Source organism: Aulonocara sp. 'chitande type north' Nkhata Bay, linkage group LG15, assembly GCF_057382095.1.
Source record: "Aulonocara sp. 'chitande type north' Nkhata Bay isolate Kocher_YH1m ecotype deep benthic linkage group LG15, A_spYH_male_GT1.1, whole genome shotgun sequence".
Taxonomy (NCBI): Eukaryota; Metazoa; Chordata; class Actinopteri; order Cichliformes; family Cichlidae; genus Aulonocara; species Aulonocara sp. 'chitande type north' Nkhata Bay.
This window is the reverse complement of record NC_141358.1, coordinates 6,905,482-6,922,591: the sequence shown is the minus strand read 5'-3', so window position 1 is coordinate 6,922,591 and position 17,110 is coordinate 6,905,482. Positions and strand designations below refer to the sequence as shown.

General features: G+C 40.4%; 1 protein-coding gene across 16 annotated transcripts in view; it reads left to right on the top strand.

Moving 5' to 3' along the window:
• Positions 1 to 17,110, top strand: part of epb41l2 (erythrocyte membrane protein band 4.1-like 2) — a 50,962-nt gene that overhangs the window by 28,450 nt on the left and 5,402 nt on the right. For 4 of the 16 annotated variants that reach the window (XM_086263673.1, XM_086263666.1, XM_086263668.1 and 1 more), the window contains exons 10-22: positions 594 to 681; positions 2,365 to 2,517; positions 2,626 to 2,723; positions 3,123 to 3,295; positions 4,123 to 4,208; positions 8,058 to 8,108; positions 8,273 to 8,308; positions 9,042 to 9,101; positions 11,779 to 11,943; positions 13,041 to 13,256; positions 14,559 to 14,627; positions 15,040 to 15,708; positions 16,787 to 16,915. In XM_086263673.1, coding sequence (XP_086119799.1) covers positions 594 to 681; positions 2,365 to 2,517; positions 2,626 to 2,723; positions 3,123 to 3,295; positions 4,123 to 4,208; positions 8,058 to 8,108; positions 8,273 to 8,308; positions 9,042 to 9,101; positions 11,779 to 11,943; positions 13,041 to 13,256; positions 14,559 to 14,627; positions 15,040 to 15,708; positions 16,787 to 16,915 — 1,993 coding nt within the window. The other 12 variants (XM_086263682.1, XM_086263670.1, XM_086263675.1 and 9 more) reach the window with 12 other exon arrangements.

The window sequence follows — 17,110 nt, the reverse complement described above, 5'->3', positions numbered from 1 at the left end:
ACAAGAGTAAGTAGCAGCAGTAGAAGTTTGATAACATAGTCAGATTGTAGGCTCATGTTATCTGTCCTCATTACATCACAACATTTTTAATAGAGTAGAAAGAGATGCGCAAAGCACTTTACCATTCCAACACAACACGCTGACTTTTAGGCAGCCTGTAGACGATTGACTGTTACTTCATTAGAAAGATTTCCAGCTTAAATTAAATTATCTTGTGGTTTGAAGTAGTGTTTTTTTTTTTCCTGTTTTACAATGTTAGAGTAAAATTTATGCTCAGTGTGTCTGAACTGCTACAGTGGAGGGCTGGTAAGGATAAGAACCGATTTTCATATTCAAACATTTCACATACGCAATAAAGAACTTTGTAGTGTAGCTATTGGAAGGCATTAAGAGACTATTTTCATGAACAAAGACTTCTACGTTTGTACGTTCGATTTGAGCCTTAACGGTACATTTAAACGGTACGACGGTACATTTAAGTTAAAATTAGAATTAAAAAAAAATACTTGCTATAATACCATTTAAGCAGAAAATGATCACTATATAGAAATATGAGCATTTTGAATTAACTGAGCCTTTTCTTTGCTTTTCAGGGGAATGACACCAGCACAGGCTGACACCCAGTTTCTTGAAAGTGCCAAGAAACTGTCCATGTATGGCGTGGACCTGCACCACGCTAAGGTATGAATAAATGAATGAACCCTGTCCTCTCCATTGTTGTCAACATCTGTGGCTGAGCAGATTCTTTGATGTAGGGAGAGGGTGTGTGTGTGTGTGTGTGTGTGTGTGTGTGTGTGTGTGTGTGTGTGTGTGTGTGTGTGTGTCAGCTGTGCAAACACTCGGGGAGGCCATTACCATGGGAACAGCCAGTGTTTCTCACTGGGATAGCAGGTCATCAGTGTACTGCGTGCATGTTTTCATGTTTGTCTCAGTATGTTTGTGTGTCTTTATGCAGTATAGGCAGAAAAATGAGAGTCTTATAGATAGAAAGGAAGGATGAGAGATTGAGAAGGGAAAATAAATGGAGAACAGAAATAAGGCCAGAGTGAGATGGGGACAAATACTTGAAAGGGGCATGCTCCACTTTTTGCAACACAGAGAACCAAGGCAAAGATAGAAAAGCAGAGAGAGCCTTTAAAATGCGGAAAATCTTTTTTCCTTTTTTATTTATTTTTTTATGGCATACCAAAGATGTGGGAATTCAGGGAGTTGATCTATTTCTGTCCTGTGCCATTAATTTGTTGCACAAGTCTCAGAATCCCCAGGGCCCACAAAGGAACTGTTTCAAATACTGGATGTCAAAACATTTTAAAAGCACAAATGTAACACACACTGAGTAATAGTATTTCAGGGAATTCATTATTTTAGCTGCGAAAAGGAAAAGATGGACACTAAAGAGAGATGCATTTGATTCGATTCCACCTTGTTCAACATTTTTTTTTTTTTTCATTACAAAATATTCTTTTCAGCAGAATTTTCAGCTTCTTGGCCTGTTTTCAGCGGAATTTTCAGTTTTTTCATCTCCTTTTTGCAGAAAGTTTAACAAGTTCACCTCTTTTCAGCACAATTTTCAGCTTTTTCACCTCTTTTCAGTTACCTGACAACCAGTTTGGCTCAGTGAGATGAGTAGCAGCCTTGAGACCAGGAGGCCCGAGTTCACCCAGCTCACGGCAACATTTCCTTTCAGCAGACAGTTCAACCTTTTCACCTCTTTTCAGCACAAATTTTAGCTTCTTCACCCCTTTACAGCAGAATTTATGGCTTTTCACCTCTTTTCAGCAAAAAATTCTGCTTCAACTGTTCTCAGCATGATTTTCAGTTTCTTCACCTCCTTTCAGCACATAGTTTTACTTCTGCTGTTTTCAGCAGATTCCACTACAAGGCATTCACACTGCATTTTCGCAGGAAATGCAACTTTTACTAGTTTTCTTTAACATTCCCTCTGTCAGTGTAACCAGCCAAAATATTTGAATGTAGCTGCAGCGCAAGGTCAGAGATCGATGAGCAGCTAATAGCATGGCAAGGCCATGTGATGTTTGTGTGCATGTGTCCTGATAAAACTGTCCATTATTCGCATATTGCATTCTCCATTAGTACAACAGATTTTTCCTGTGTTACTTCACTACTGTAATCAATACCATTAGCAGATGGTCTGGGAGCCTTAAAAGCTTTGTCAGTGTGTTAGTCTGCCAGCCAAATGCGTTACAGTTGTAATGAGTGTCACTGTTTGTGTGTGTGGTAATGGTGACCTTAAACAGTCTAATCAATCCATGCACAGTATGATCTGGCTTGGATAAATAGATGGTGTTTACAACAAATAATTAATCAAATTAATATATGTTATGCACGTTTGTATCCTCACAGGATTCAGAGGGTGTGGACATCATGCTTGGTGTGTGTGCCAACGGACTCTTAGTCTATAAAGACAGGCTTCGGATAAATCGCTTTGCTTGGCCCAAAATACTCAAGATTTCATACAAGAGGAACAACTTCTACATTAAAATCAGACCAGGAGAGGTATGTATGCACACACGAATTAGGTTTACCTAAGCTATTTATTTTATCAATGTGCCCTTTTTACTGTTAAGAAAATGTTTTTTTTCTCACTGATATTGTGCTTGATAGACGGAGCAGTTTGAGAGTACAGTGGGATTCAAACTCGAGAATCACCGAGCTGCCAAAAGGCTGTGGAAAGTCTGTGTGGAGAATCACAGTTTCTTCAGGTAGACTGATGCATCCATACTGCCTGTGGAGTCACTTGTGTTATTTTTCTTGAAAAAAAGCTGTGCATCTTCCCAGGAAGTCTGTGAAGAAAGCGTATCTCAAAGTGCGTATTTGTTGCCTTAGACACAGCAGAAACACCCATATAGATAAGCCTGATGCCCGTGTTTGCTTTGCGTGTGTGCACATTTGTATGTTGTGTTTGTAGAGATGCCTGAGTATTTCTTTCATATCCTGTTCAAGGAGGAGTTGCCTGGAAGCATTTTGCTTTCCTTACCCATAGACTTATAAATGTGATGATCAGTGTTTCATTGCAAAATAAATTAATCTGAATAAGCTTTAAAAGTCATGTTTCTCTCCAGTACCACCTCATCTCTCTCCATCTCTCTTTTTGTCACTAGGTTAAATGCACCAGAGCCTCCTACCAAGGCCCGCTTTTTGACTCTGGGCTCAAAGTTTCGTTACAGCGGGCGAACTCAGGCCCAAACCCGCATGGCCAGTTCCCTCATAGACCGACCGGCGCCCAGCTTTGAACGCACGTCTTCAAAACGCATCAGCCGCAGTTTGGATGGAGGTAACAGACATGAATGCAACTGAAAGTGAGGCATATTTGATATTTCAGCTTCATTCTGAACTACGTCGAATGAATGGACAGATGGAAGGAATGAGGGGCAGATGGAAGTAGGGTCATGGATTTAGGCATTGCGCAGGGTCGTGTGCATGTCTGTGTTTGTACTGATGGTAAATGCTCGATGCCTGACCAGATACAGGAAATAGCTGGAGCATATGTTTCCTGTCACACAGTGAGAGACAGAGAGGGAGAAAGAAAGAGCTGAAAAGAATAAATGTTCTGTGGATCAAAAGTATGAAAAAACAGAACAGCAGAGTGAAGAGAAAAACGCCAATTGTTCGCATTTTGTCAGCACAAAAGTTGTCATTAACATCAGATTTATAAATAACTGTAGTAGATCATCTCATGTAGAACGGTAATAAAACCAGCGTGTTCTCTATGTCTATAGAACTGTGATGTGGTTTTGGCTTTACCTTCTTTGCCTACACATTTGTTTTGTTCTGCTTTGTTATGGAGGGGTTCAAGATTCCCAGATTCCAATTCATGCAACTGTGCACCCCTGTTTAATATGTGGTTATACTGTTAGCTGATATCGCCCCCTGCTGGGTACATTATTCTACTGCAACTTGATGTTTTATACTTGAGTTTATTTTGGTGCATTTACTCTACTACACGTTTTTGATTTTATTAAATTTTTTTAATAAAAGAAAGCTTTTTAATAAAGCTTTTATTATTTTATTTTTTTAGCAATTATTTACTTGTTATAGTTATTTACTTATTGAAAACTTGCATAACTGTGATTGCCGTTTCTTTTGTTTCTGATCGCGTAGCACCAATGATCAGCATAACTGAGGCTGGCAGAGAATCAGCTGAGAATGGACGCGAGCCTCACCTGGAGCTCCACTCTGACTCAAAGGTGTGTTCATAAATCAGATGTAGCATTTGCAGGTACAAGAACAGAAATACGAGATAAAAATAGAATGTGTGTAGCTCAGTTCTATTTTTTTTTTTGGTTGTTTTTTTAATTTATACCAGTGAGTCTATGTTGTCCCATGGAAACGGTCTGTTATATCAAATAGAAATACAGTATGTACTGAGAGCTATAAATCCAGAGACAGTTTCTGCTGTTTCTTGTTACTGTTGTAAGATAGCAGTGTTTGCTTGCTTTATGTTTCTGTGAAACGATGAATATGTGTATTTTCTTTTCCGGGTTTGCAAAACTGTGACACTAGAAGTTAATCATGTGTAAACATAACCATTTACGCATCACTGTTGATAATTTGTGGCGAGTCTCCTCCACTCTGTATGTGTGTCTGATGACGATGACTTCTTAACCGTGGCAGGTGAACAAAGTCTGTTATTTCTACTCTACATGTCCCCCGCTACTCATTTCATATGCAAGTGGGTTCGATCAATTAAAGTCGATAGTTGGGCCTTTTTCAACGGTTTTCACTGGAATCTACAGCTACAAATTCAAATAGATTTTTCTTTGTCCATTTAGTGATCAGGAATAAGTGACTACTGAGACACTGCGATATCAACCTTATCTAAGGCCAGAGGACAGCTATTAATTTGCCTCCACAAAATGTGAATGTATACAGGAGTGGTAGAGGTACATAAACCAACAAAACGAAGAAAGCCTCATGTCTTCAGTCTCATATTTTTAATGGTTTTCTTATCAACTACAACAAGTCTTAACAGAGCAGCTTTTCAAGTAGTCCAGCATTTTGCTCTATTGGCCTAACTGCTGTCCTCTACTGAGGAGCTGTGTCCCTCTTATTCATAGTGCTCACTACTAACTTGAGCCCGTCTCTGAACAATATATGAGTATACACAGATTACTGCTGTGTGCTGCTGTGCATGCCTCCTGTTCCAGCTCCCTTTCCTCACTCCCTCCCGTCTCCTCCTTACCCTCGCTCACATCCCAGCACTCTGGACTTGGCACCTGTCTTGGCCCTTTTAGTGGTGACACACCCTGTTGATACTTTTTCTGCCAGCACCTGTGCCTACTGTTTTCTGCACCTATGCTCTACCCTGCTATGTTCACTTGTAAGCGATTGTGGCGTGTTGTTCACTGACTAATGTTTTGTCTCTTTCCCTCTCTCTTTTTTCTTTCACACACTCCCTTTTTAAAAATTTTATTTCTTTATTTTGCCGTTCTCACACCTCTCTTGCATGTTGCCACTTGTTGCTGCCATTTTATGAAATCTGAATAATTTTAATTTTTGCACTCGATTATTTTGATTTGTCATTTAATTTTCATTTCTTCATGGCTTGCTCCTTCACTTTGCGGGTGTGTGCATTCGCCGTTGTTTGATCTCACCCATCTATCCACTCTCTGGCTCTCTTGTCATATTGTGCCCTCCCTCATTTCCTGCTTTTTCTTCCTCTCCTCTTGTGTCTTCCTTTAATTCTTCCCTCTCCATCAGTCAATCTTCATGTTCCCCCTCTCCTTCTCCTCATCATCCTCACTCTCATCCATCCCACCCTCCCTCGACTCCATCTCCGAGCTTGACCACGTCCTTTCAGATATCTCCGAAGATGAAGATCGTATCGACGACGTGGACTCGGCACACACGCTGTGGACCCTCCCCTCAAACACCCTGTCCTTCTTCACTGATCAGCAGTTAGCAGATCTTGAGCAGCTCGCACAAAACCCATCATCCTCCCAAACATGCTCCTCAGAGATTTTGAAATCTGTGGAGAGCTGCCAGGCTCAAACCAGAGCAACAGCTGGACTGCTAAACTGGCGAAGCTGGTTCTCTCTGAAGGGTGTGGTTAAATACGTTTCTTTTGTGTTTGGCTTCCTCTCCGTTTCAGGAAATGGAAACATGTGTCTGGCCACAGGTGCATTTTCAAGATTAATGAAGAAACTGCACCTTTTTTCTCCTGCTTTGTTCATGATGATGTTTAAGTGGGTTCCAAAATTAAATATTTGCACCATCACTGCCTGGAATTATAGAGTCTCCAATATGATTATGTCCAAATTAGATCAAATCCTTAACATTTTGACATTTAGATGGACTCATTTGGTAGCATTTCTTATCCAGCATCTTCCTCCAAAGATCAGTAATACAGTTGCTGCTTTATGTTCTCGTCCAGCTCAATTGAGTTTACCCAACATATCTTCTCTCCATCCATCAATACTCTCAACCATTGCTTCCCTCTCCTCTCTCCCTGCTCGCCCCTTTTCTTTTCCATCTTGCGGCTCTCTCCCTGCCTTCTCTTGCTCTAACCTCATTGCATCTGTACACCGCTACCTCCTGAATCCCTCCCCTCTGTTTCTGCCTTGCCTGTTAGTCGTCTTCCTCCTGGCAGTGATGCTGACAGCAAGCCAGTCTGTAGTCTTAGCCCTGATTTTAGCCACACCCCTCGGTCTGACCCTGTGCTACTTGGAGAAAGTTGTCTCCAGTCAAAGAAAAACCGCTTTGCCAGTGTTTCTCGATGACGGGCCCGATGATCAGTCTGAGAATCAGTTGAGCTCTGTTTTCAACAGGCAGGCTTCTCCTCTCACACCAACACACACGCCTCCTCGCATCAGGCACCGCACTAATACAGAGGCCACCTGGATGCAAGAGATGTGTGATCCAGCTGCATAAAAGCAACATGTATACACCTCCTGGTCCATATTCCACTCCCTCACTTTGTGTTTGACCTCTTTTTGAATGCATATGATGTCTGTCACCTCCTTTTGTTCATTTCCCCCACCAGCACTTCCTCTAGCTGATATATTTTTTTTTCTACCTCTTAATTCCTTACCGTGCAAACCCCAGTGTATTGTTTGAAGAAACAGAGTAGAATAAGATTAAATTAAGAGTTAGAACAGTGAGAAGACATTAAAAATGTATAGCACAGAGACAAATATGTACATTGCCAATATAGAGAAAAGGTCACTTTATTAAGAGTTTAAAATAATGTACAGAAATTGAGAGGAGAGCAGAGAGACTAAAAAAAAGGCAATGGTAATGATTAGTGATGTTCAGATCATTGTCAGAGTAGTTGCAATTAGAGGTTATTAATTGTAGAGCTCTGTTGTGGTTGCTCTGTGTAATATAAAACTGCTTAATGTCCCTCTAATCAGATGTGGTGACGTAATTATATAAATTACATAAGTGCACTTTTAAGGCAGTATCGATTATTTTTAAAAGTTATTTTCAGTTGTGTAGTTCTGCATAGAAAGGGTGATGCTGAGTAACTAATAGTTGATCACATGTTAGAATTGTACATACAGTTGCCTCCAGATGCCTATAGCACCTGCAGCTTATTGCGTTTGTGTATAATATGTAATAAACATTAAGACTAAACAGTGTTACACCTGCCCTGATCCCTGACGTTCAGCACTCTGTCCTCTACCTCTCTGCACTGATCAAGTCATTTTAGACAAAACTCTTCTAGTGTTTCTGTAGTACCCATCCTGTAAACCTTTAACAGTTTCACTATTTTGGACTTTGAACTCATTATGCAGCTAAGTATAAACGTAAAGCTGTAAATATAAGGCTGCCTTTCAGTCATATGATAGAAGTATACACACACTGTAAGCAGTTAGTAGCACCTTCTGGCTCCAGATCTTGACCACCTCAGCATCCTTTCCTGTTACTGTTCCAATGGGTTTGGTGCTAAGGTCACATGACCAGCAGTACTCCCTAACACTAAAGGTTGCTGTGGAAGAAAATAGCTTTTCCCATCATCCATTTCACTCTTTTCTTTCTTCGTGCCCTTGCCTCCTTCATTTTGTCCTACCATCACCATGACTACGACACTGAAGGTTACGGTGGTGGACGTAAGCCCTGGCGATGCAGAGGCCATGCCCTCCCAGGTCTGTAAGGCCTGTCTTTACCCAGCATGCTTTGCAAATATTAAAGAGATCAGAATAAATTGACATTATGCAGCTAAGAACTAGTGTGAAGTGTTTACAACATTGGTTTTATGTTGCAATGGAGCAAACCTGTCCTTATTGTCTCCTCGACTTTACCTCACCAGCACTCACCTGGATCCAGTGAACTTGGCCCCCCTCAGGTTCATTCATCTTATTGGTTATTTGGTTGTGCATTGGCCTGTGGCCCGTGTGGGTTGGTTTACTGGTTGGGTTTATTCTTTTCCCAGGGTGAAGTTGCCCTGACTTGAATCTATGGAGGTAGTTTGGGGTTTCTTTTTTAAACAAGAACCAAATCTGGAATTTTATAACCTTAAAAAAAAGTTATTGACTCATGTTGCAATAATTTAAATTTATACCTCATGCTCTACATTTGAATTCCAGATTGGGTTTGACTCTTAAAAATAGATCTGGGCACTTTCACCCAACTGTTTTCACTTTCAGATGCTCTGCTGTGGCTTACAGTTTCAGTCTGGTTTCTGGTTTGCACCTGAGGTTCTTTTCGTTATTTTTGAGTTTTCCTGAAAGCGCAGTGTGGTTTTGATGGTTTGTGTGAACATCTGTTGGTGTTTTGACTGCTTTGGATTTTGCATGTTTACCATGGGTACGAGTATCAACAACTGTGACATTCATGTGGAATACCAAAATGAAAACATTTGTGCTTGTACCCATCATCCAACGTTCACCCGAGACATTTGGGACATTTTTGGTGTCAACATCTCACTTTTTTTTGGTTATATGTAATTTTTTTTGTTGTTTTCATTCTGTTAGTTTTGTTTTATTTTATTTGTGCACTGAATTTTCACCATACATTTATTAATTTCTTTTGAATTAATTATTATTTTTTTCATTGTGTGCTGTATGTCTGCCTTCCAGAGTTCGTTGAGAGTGCATGGGGACAATATTTATGTGAGGCACAGTAATTTAATGTTGGAGGTTGGTACTGGTATTGTCCGATGGCTGATAATGAGACCTACATGTTTCTGTGTATTCTGACGCCATCAGATCTACAACTATACTGTACAAGACTGCTGCCCTCTCGCACTCTCAGGCTCTGCGTGCATGCCCGCATGTGTTTGTGTGTGTGTATGTTTGTTAATCAACTCTGTACTCAGGTCCAACATCAACAGTTATGATCTTGGAAAGTTGAAAACATTTCAGTGCTAGTTGTCCTCATTCACATGGCAGCTCCTTTGAACAGCTCAACTTGGAAATTTCACTGTTTTTGTGATAAAACACAAATGTCACCTAAACAAGAACCCAATCAACATTTCTACATGTGGAAAAACTCACAAGTCATCACCTAATTTGTCCCAATTCAACTCAGATATTTGGCATCTTTCAGCTTGATAATGTAGTTTCCACAGCTCTTGAGTTTGTGGGGTCTCTGTTTTACAAAAAAAGAGCTCGCTTTCTTTATCTGTCAGCAGTGGATGCTAAAACAAGCTACAAGAAACCGCATGACTGATCACACATTTCATACAATAGTTGTAGTTTTGTGCAGTTTTTGTCCTTTCATTTTCTCGTTGTTAGTTTCAGATTTGGTCTTTTAAATTTCTGTAATATTAGTCGGAATGTTAAAAATTATATTGCATTAGAAACAACACTTTGGTAGTTAACTCAGTCTTAATAAAATATTTGGTCCTTATGATGTTTGAGTTGGAAACCTTTGCCACATGAAGAAAGACTTTTAAATAAATACATATTTTTAACATTTGTATTACATAATAAATTTTTTTGTTTTATTTCACTCACTTAGCTGTTGTAATGTAATGTTACTGTTGCAATGGCCAAATATTTAATTTTTTGTCTGGTCACTGAGTCCTGGGACAACACAATGAGAAAATGAGCTTTAAATGCACTACTGAGATTGTTTACAACATTTAGCCGTTATTTGATTCTCAGTAGTCCTCAACAGTTTGAATTAATCTAGCCAAGTATTATGTGATGGTTATGTTTGTAGCCAATGTTGTCTGAGGGATAGAGATGAGATTAAGGGTGTTCCTGACAGATATAATCCCCAACTAAACACTAAAAAGATTTGCGTATGTGCACAACAGCAACATCAGCCTCTTTAGACCTTTATTCTTCTCCTTGCTCCTTGGAATTAGTTGAAGTTGTGTCAGAAACCTCAGTTTTGTATCTGCACAACAGTACAGCAGAAATGGGCTCTTGCAGAAAATTTCCTTGACTGAGTGTTCACAATGGCTTCTCTGTGAATTGGACTAATGGTGACTTAAATGCATGCTCTGTGCATGTTGATTGCAGTTTTTTAAATTTTATCTTGTTGTATTCTGGATTCTCGATTGGTCAGAAGTTTGATTATTGCCAGGCAGCTGTGTCTAACCTGACTAATCCAGCCTCCCTAACACACATGAGGAGCTTTCTTCCTGTTTTCTGGTGATTGGCTGCCAAAAAGTCAAGTGATCTGTGGTGTGATAACATACTAAAACAACAAAACCTGTGTGTGAAGCATGGGGCTGATAGTGATCCGTTGCACTAGAGTAGTCTACACACTAATCAGTGTTAGCTGAAATGTTAAACGTGGTTAGAGCAGACTGAACAAGTATTTTTCTCCTCAGTATGTTGTGCCAGTGTCTCTGTGTTGGATTAAATCCTGCAGCCTTCTCAGTACATTAAGAAAATTTGTCTAATTTATCTCAATTTCATGAAATGTCTCCATGCTTGTGTGAATGAGATGAGGAACAGATGGAGGCAGACCTGGTGGAAAAGATACCTGATGTGTAACAAAACAACTATTACTAATGACATTAAAGTCAAATGGAAAAGTGAAAACTAATACTAAACTAAACAAATAAACTAATAATAAGTAAGCAGTCAGATAGGAATAAAGGGTAAGGGAGAGGCAGACTAGCACTACCAGCTCCATGCTCTGCAGATGCCATTCCTGGTCTGTTTTAAGGGAAAAGTCCTTACAAGATGGTGGGCCTTGTTTCACTGCAGCTTGCTGTAATTCATAAGTAATCAGCCGTCATGCACCAATTGTGAAACAACTCCAGTAAATCAGTATTTTCAGTGATTATCAAAAGACAACTTAGCTGTTTAAATGTCTTATAGGTCTTTTTTTACACTACATTTCAACCTGTCGCAGATTTGATGTGACAGAATTTGCTGATAGTGTGATACAGTCAAATGATCAAAATCACCGATATTGGCTGATATGTGGGTGCATCGCTAGTGATAAGTCATGTATATGATTTCAAGGCTTTTTAAACAATGCTGCAGTGAAGCACGGCGTCCATCTTGTTTCCCTTCATATTGACAGACTAATGTTCCTGTGACCACAATTTTTCCCTCCCCGTCCCTTTCTCCTTTTATCCTTCCCCATTTCTCCTTCACTATCCCCCTCCTTCTTTTCCTTCCTTCCTTTTCCCATCATTTTTCTGTCTCTTGATCTTGCTCTCCCTTTTTTTAAACTCTCCTTCTACTCTGGCTTTTACTTCCTCTTTTCCTCTTTACTTCTCACATCTCTTACATCCCATGTTTCCCACTTTTCTGATCTTTCATCACTCACATTCATGTCATTCACTCTCTGCCTGCCTCCTACCTCCCCTTCCCCTTATACCTATCCTTTCCTCCCCCTCCCCATTAGGACCATGATAAGACCCAAGAAGAGGTTCTGAAACACCAAGCTAGCATTAGCCAGCTAAAACGCTCCTTTATGGAAGCTCCACCTCCCTCTCCTCCTCAGCCCAACCAGTGGGAGAAACGGCTCACCTCCTCTCCTGCTACGATACGTTTGCAACAGCAACAAGTGGTACGTCTGTCTGGATGTTTTTGTCACTGCAAGACACATGAACTGCAGATAGTTTAGTCTACAACAATAGTGCAGGCGATGGAGCGTTATGCAGAGGATTTCAGTTGTGTCTTTTGCTGTAGAAACACAACATTGCAGTCCCTGTAGTAAAAAAAAATGTTTTGACCTTTTTTTCTAATTCAAAGTTTTCTTCTTTTTGTTTTGGAGTGCAGTCTGTATCACTACACCCACTGCTTTCTTTTTATCGCTTATATTTGAATGGATTTTTTGGAGTGTGCCAACTTTATGGCAGCAGATTTTTAATCTGCACTCTGTTACTTGGTGCCGTGGTGGTGTTTCCACAGTGTGTTCATTATAGCTCATCCATCACTTAACAATAATTTCTGGGTTTTCCTTTGAAGAAAACTGACCAAACATCAATAACTGTTCATTCCCTCCCAGCAGGACTGATGTTACGTTGGAGTTTTGACAGCACATGGGTTTCTACTTCATTTCAGTTCTACTCAAAACCAATTTTCTGATTTCTGTCTGTTTCTAGTTTACTCTGTAATAGTGGTGTAACAATTCTTGAAATCCACAGATTTGTGCATACTTTGCACTTTTGGATCCCCATTAGCTGACATCATGAAAGAGTAGTAACTTCTTTCTCTTCTTTTGGCTTTTCTCAGGTTATCCTATTTAAGATCTTATCTTCTAATATACACTTTGAATAGGTCTTAGCATCCACAGGTTTACACACTTTACTAAGAGTGTTGCTCAACAGCTGTTTCCCATCCTATATTTACACATCCTTATAACAGCAATGCAAAAACTGCTGTTACACATGCCAAAACAGTCCTTTACTGTGAAGTTTGGCTAATATACACACAGGAAGCAGCTACTAGCTTAGCTACTCCTGTGGCTATCATAAGAAGTGACTTCTAGAACTGTTACACCTCTACTATGTAATCATAAAGCATTTCTTTGTACATCTGTATGCTTTTGAGGATGATTTCTCTTCTTTTGGCTTTTCTCCTATATAAGATCTTATCGTCTGTCTCATTTGTTCATGCTTCTGTGTGTCTTCTCTCTGTCCTTTTTATTGTGTGTTGCTATAGAGTCTTGCAGAGGAGATAGCGTCAGTTCTTTTCAGTAGACACACTGACATTGGACTTGATTCAACTGCTAAGGCTGCCTGCATTTTTCCTGAACCACCACTAGATGCTGTTAAAACTACAAGTTCAGCTGCTACTTCTTCTTCCGCTGCTGTCTGCAGTTTTTCTGCACCACAAAGGCCTCTTGCAACCCTATCTACCGCCCTCTCTGCCACTGAGGTGCTTTTGCTACTACCAAGCATTTAGGAGTCGCTTTACTTTAATTCAAAAACATAAACTACTCAGGATTGTTGGTTAAAGGGGAAGTTAATACCACAATCAAATATACATGTTTTTTCTAGGCTGTAGTGCTGTTTACTTCGTCTTGGCTGTGAAGATTTCTGCCCTCTTGAATATAATAGATCAACTGCACTTGGCTTGAGCTGCTCAACACACCAAAATTGTAATAATGACACATTTACTCACCTGGATGTGAACTCTATGAGCCATTTTCTTTGTACCAAACTACACCTGCCAACCAAAGCAAGGTAGATGCTTCCTTCTGCACAGTGATATGGCTAGATAAAACTACAATCTAGAAGAAATACATGTATTTTTGATTTTAGGGTCACCTGTACCTTTAACCAATCGTCTTTCTGTTTAACTTGAGAGTAAACTGACGTTTTGTAATTCTTCAGGTATCTAAGGATGCCTGCCAGATGCGTTTACAAACCAAAGGGGTTTAAGATGCCCATAATGCCTGCTGTAGATGCCGGATGAATGGTAGCGATAATTAGTTTGTGACGGCTCCATTCATCCCAAAAGAACGGGCACACAATGACCATAATGCATTTAATCTAAACCTACTCATCTATGAATGGGTGCATGGCTTTGTTTTTTAACATTTATTTTTCATATTTTATTTTGCTAGTGATTGTAAATATGTGTGAATTTAATGCTAATGTACTAATCTGCTCCGTTTTAGGATCTGTGCTTAAAAAATAAATATATTAAAAGCAGCAGGTATTGAAGCAGCAGCTTTCGTAATGTAAAAAGAAAAGCTGAAATGGCAGCCAAATAATGTGCTTGGTTAGTGGCTTTTTTAACAGGAGCTTTTAAAACTACACAAAAAGGTTTTCAAGTGAGGACTGAATCCATTATGATGTATTTTCGTGGTCGTCTCAAAGACACTGCTGACTTCAATACCACGCTTCTTTTGCCTTTTTATGTATGTGAAGATAACCTTTTTTATTTATTGATGTGGTATTCTCTTTAATCCATCTTTCATCTTTTTGTTTTACCTTTTCTTTTTGGTTCTTTTATCCCGTCTCTTTTCCCTGCTTCAGGGAACCTTATGCTTTATGGGGGTTGCATGAAAAAACAGTCCACCAGGCACAGAATAAGAGACAATAAAAGTGAGGGGGATTGGGCACAAATAACAAAGGCAGCCCATTCCCACATGCCGTGATAACAGACATCTTAATACTGCTAACATTGATGGTGTGTGATTAATAATGTCATGCTAACTTCTCTGTCACGCAGGTGAGTGTGCCCCAAACAGAAGCAGCAACAGCTGATAACACGATCTCTGATACCAAAGAACCCGCAAAGGTGGTCCTGACCTTCTTCTATTAATTCCTCCAACCCTACATTCATGACAATTTTTATCCATTACTTTCTTCATGCCTTCATTCATTTTCCACTTGCAGCTTAAATTTTCTGTTCCTGCTACACCCTTCATTATCTGTCCTCCCTTTCTTGTCTCTTTGTCAACAGTTCTTCATCTTCTTCTGTTGGTGTTACTTTATTATCTTTTAACTGAGCTTAATTTTTTCCCATTTGTGTTCAATGATCATTTTATTCTTTTGTTTTCTTGTCTCCATGCGTTTGTTGTTGTGGTGTGTGTGTGCGCGCATGTGTGTTTGCGCACTTCATTGTGTTTGTGTCTGTGAACCGGGTGTACATGCGTGCTTGTGTGTGTGTGTGTGTGTGTGTGTGTGTGTGTGTGTGTGTGTGTGTGTAGACAACCGAGGTTGAAATCGAGGAGACTGTTGTCGTCCAAGAGATTTCCAGAGCTCCCAAACCTGGACTTGTCACGGTTGCAGCCAGTACCCCCGCTGCTCCTTCTGCAGAGCAGGAAATGAGGGAACAGGAAGTGGAAGTTCAAGAGGAAGCGGTGGTAGTTGAGGAAGCAAAGCCGAGGAAGGAAGAGAGCATTTCATCTGAGAGCGAGAGTGAAGAAGAAGCAGAGTACCATCCATATCTCCCTGTGTCCATCTCTCACACACAAATACCTGAGGAGAAGGAAGAGGAAGAAGAGCAGGAGAAGCAAGAGGAAGATAAGACGCCAGAGCTACAGGTGTTGGCTTCAGATGCTTCTTCTCTTCCAGCTGAAGTCATCCAGCCTGCAGAAGAAACCCGTCGAGAAGAAGTGGAGTCCAAGAAGGAGGACGACACAGAGACAGAGAAGACAACAAATGCCGAGGAAGAGAAAGAAGTTGAGCGTGAGACTGAGGAGAGCACAGATGATCCGATGGTGACGCCCGATGAAGCTCCTAACGGCCTCACCCTGCCTGAAGAGGGTGTGACTGTAATGGATGCTCGTGCAGAAGAAGAGGAGGAGCCTAAAATGAACGGAGAGCCCTCGCTCACTGAAACAGAGCCGCTGCCACAGGTTATTTGTTGCTCTGAGGTAAAGTCTTCACTGGGCCGACTGCGGAGCTTCCCCGGGCTTTGATCCCTCTCCTGCCAACTATAGAAACACCCACTTTTTTCCTTCCCTGCTTTTGAGAGCGCCGGTTTCCTTCCTGCTTGTGTGAATATTTAAGCCCCATGTACATCCTCACACTCATCTTCATCCTATGAAAATTAAAGCTTTATATTAGTATGCTCAAAACTGCCGAAACCAAGGAGCAGTGCTTTAAAGTTACAATTCACCACCATTGTTTTGGTGTTCATATTAATTCACCTACATGAATATTTTCAGTCTTTATTTTAATTTACATAAACATACATTTGACTTTCTTTCATATCTGCTGTTGTCAGATACCATTCATACCATTATCATGTCCCACGCAGTGTGGTGTGTTGCTACTGTTTTTTTTAGTGTTGTGAAGTAAATGGGGCCTAAGTGGGAAATGCATGGTGCTGTTAGGTGTGTTTTTGTTTTGTTTTGTTTTTCTTTTTGCTTTGCATGCTGCATTTTGATATGTGCGTATCCTCCGCGTGTTTGGCAGTGATGCTCCTCTTTCTGTTTAATTGGCGTGTTGTGGTCATCACAGAGACAGTGTTGTGGAAATCATCATTGCCAACCACTCATCTTTGTACCTTGTTTACATTATAGTAGCTCTTTGAGTCCCGCTTGTCATATTGGCTCATTTTTTTATGCACGTTGGTACAGTGCTAGGCTGCATGTGAACGCCAAAGATATCTCCATAGTTGTCCTTTGCCATAGCTCTTTTTATTACATTGCATTGCAGATGTTGTCTTACTTGTGTTTCTCATGGTTTTGTCTGCATGGCTTTTGGAGCTCTTGCTTCTGTGCATGAGTTTTGCTGCAGTGGCTCACATGTGCTGTTTACATCTACATGTACTGGTGTTTCCTGCGCAAAAATATTTTCAAAATGATTATGATAGAAGATGATTTTGAAGACAGATTTGTCAACTGCATAGATAAAAATTAATTTTTTTCCCCATGTCTGCCTCAGGTTTAATATATTAACTCTCTTCCCTCCCCCCACTCCTCACTCCTCTCTCTGCTCCCTCCCCAGCCGCCTGTGGTAAAGACAGAAATGGTGACTATATCAGACACGTTTGCAGCCCAGAAAACCGAGATAGCCACTAAAGAAGTGCCCATCGTACATACGGAAACCAAGACCATCACATACGAGGCTGCGCAGGTGCAAACACGAGAGAGAAAAAAAACGGAGAAGCTTGTTTAGTTTTTCCCCATGTGTGTCACCATCCGTGGTTCATATTGTTTGTGTGAAATATTTAGACCGATCGTTGCTACGTCAGCATTCTCCATGTTCCAAAGTGCTTCCTTTCTAGCTACAGTGCATGACGCCATCTTTTCATTCTGCTCCTACAGGAAA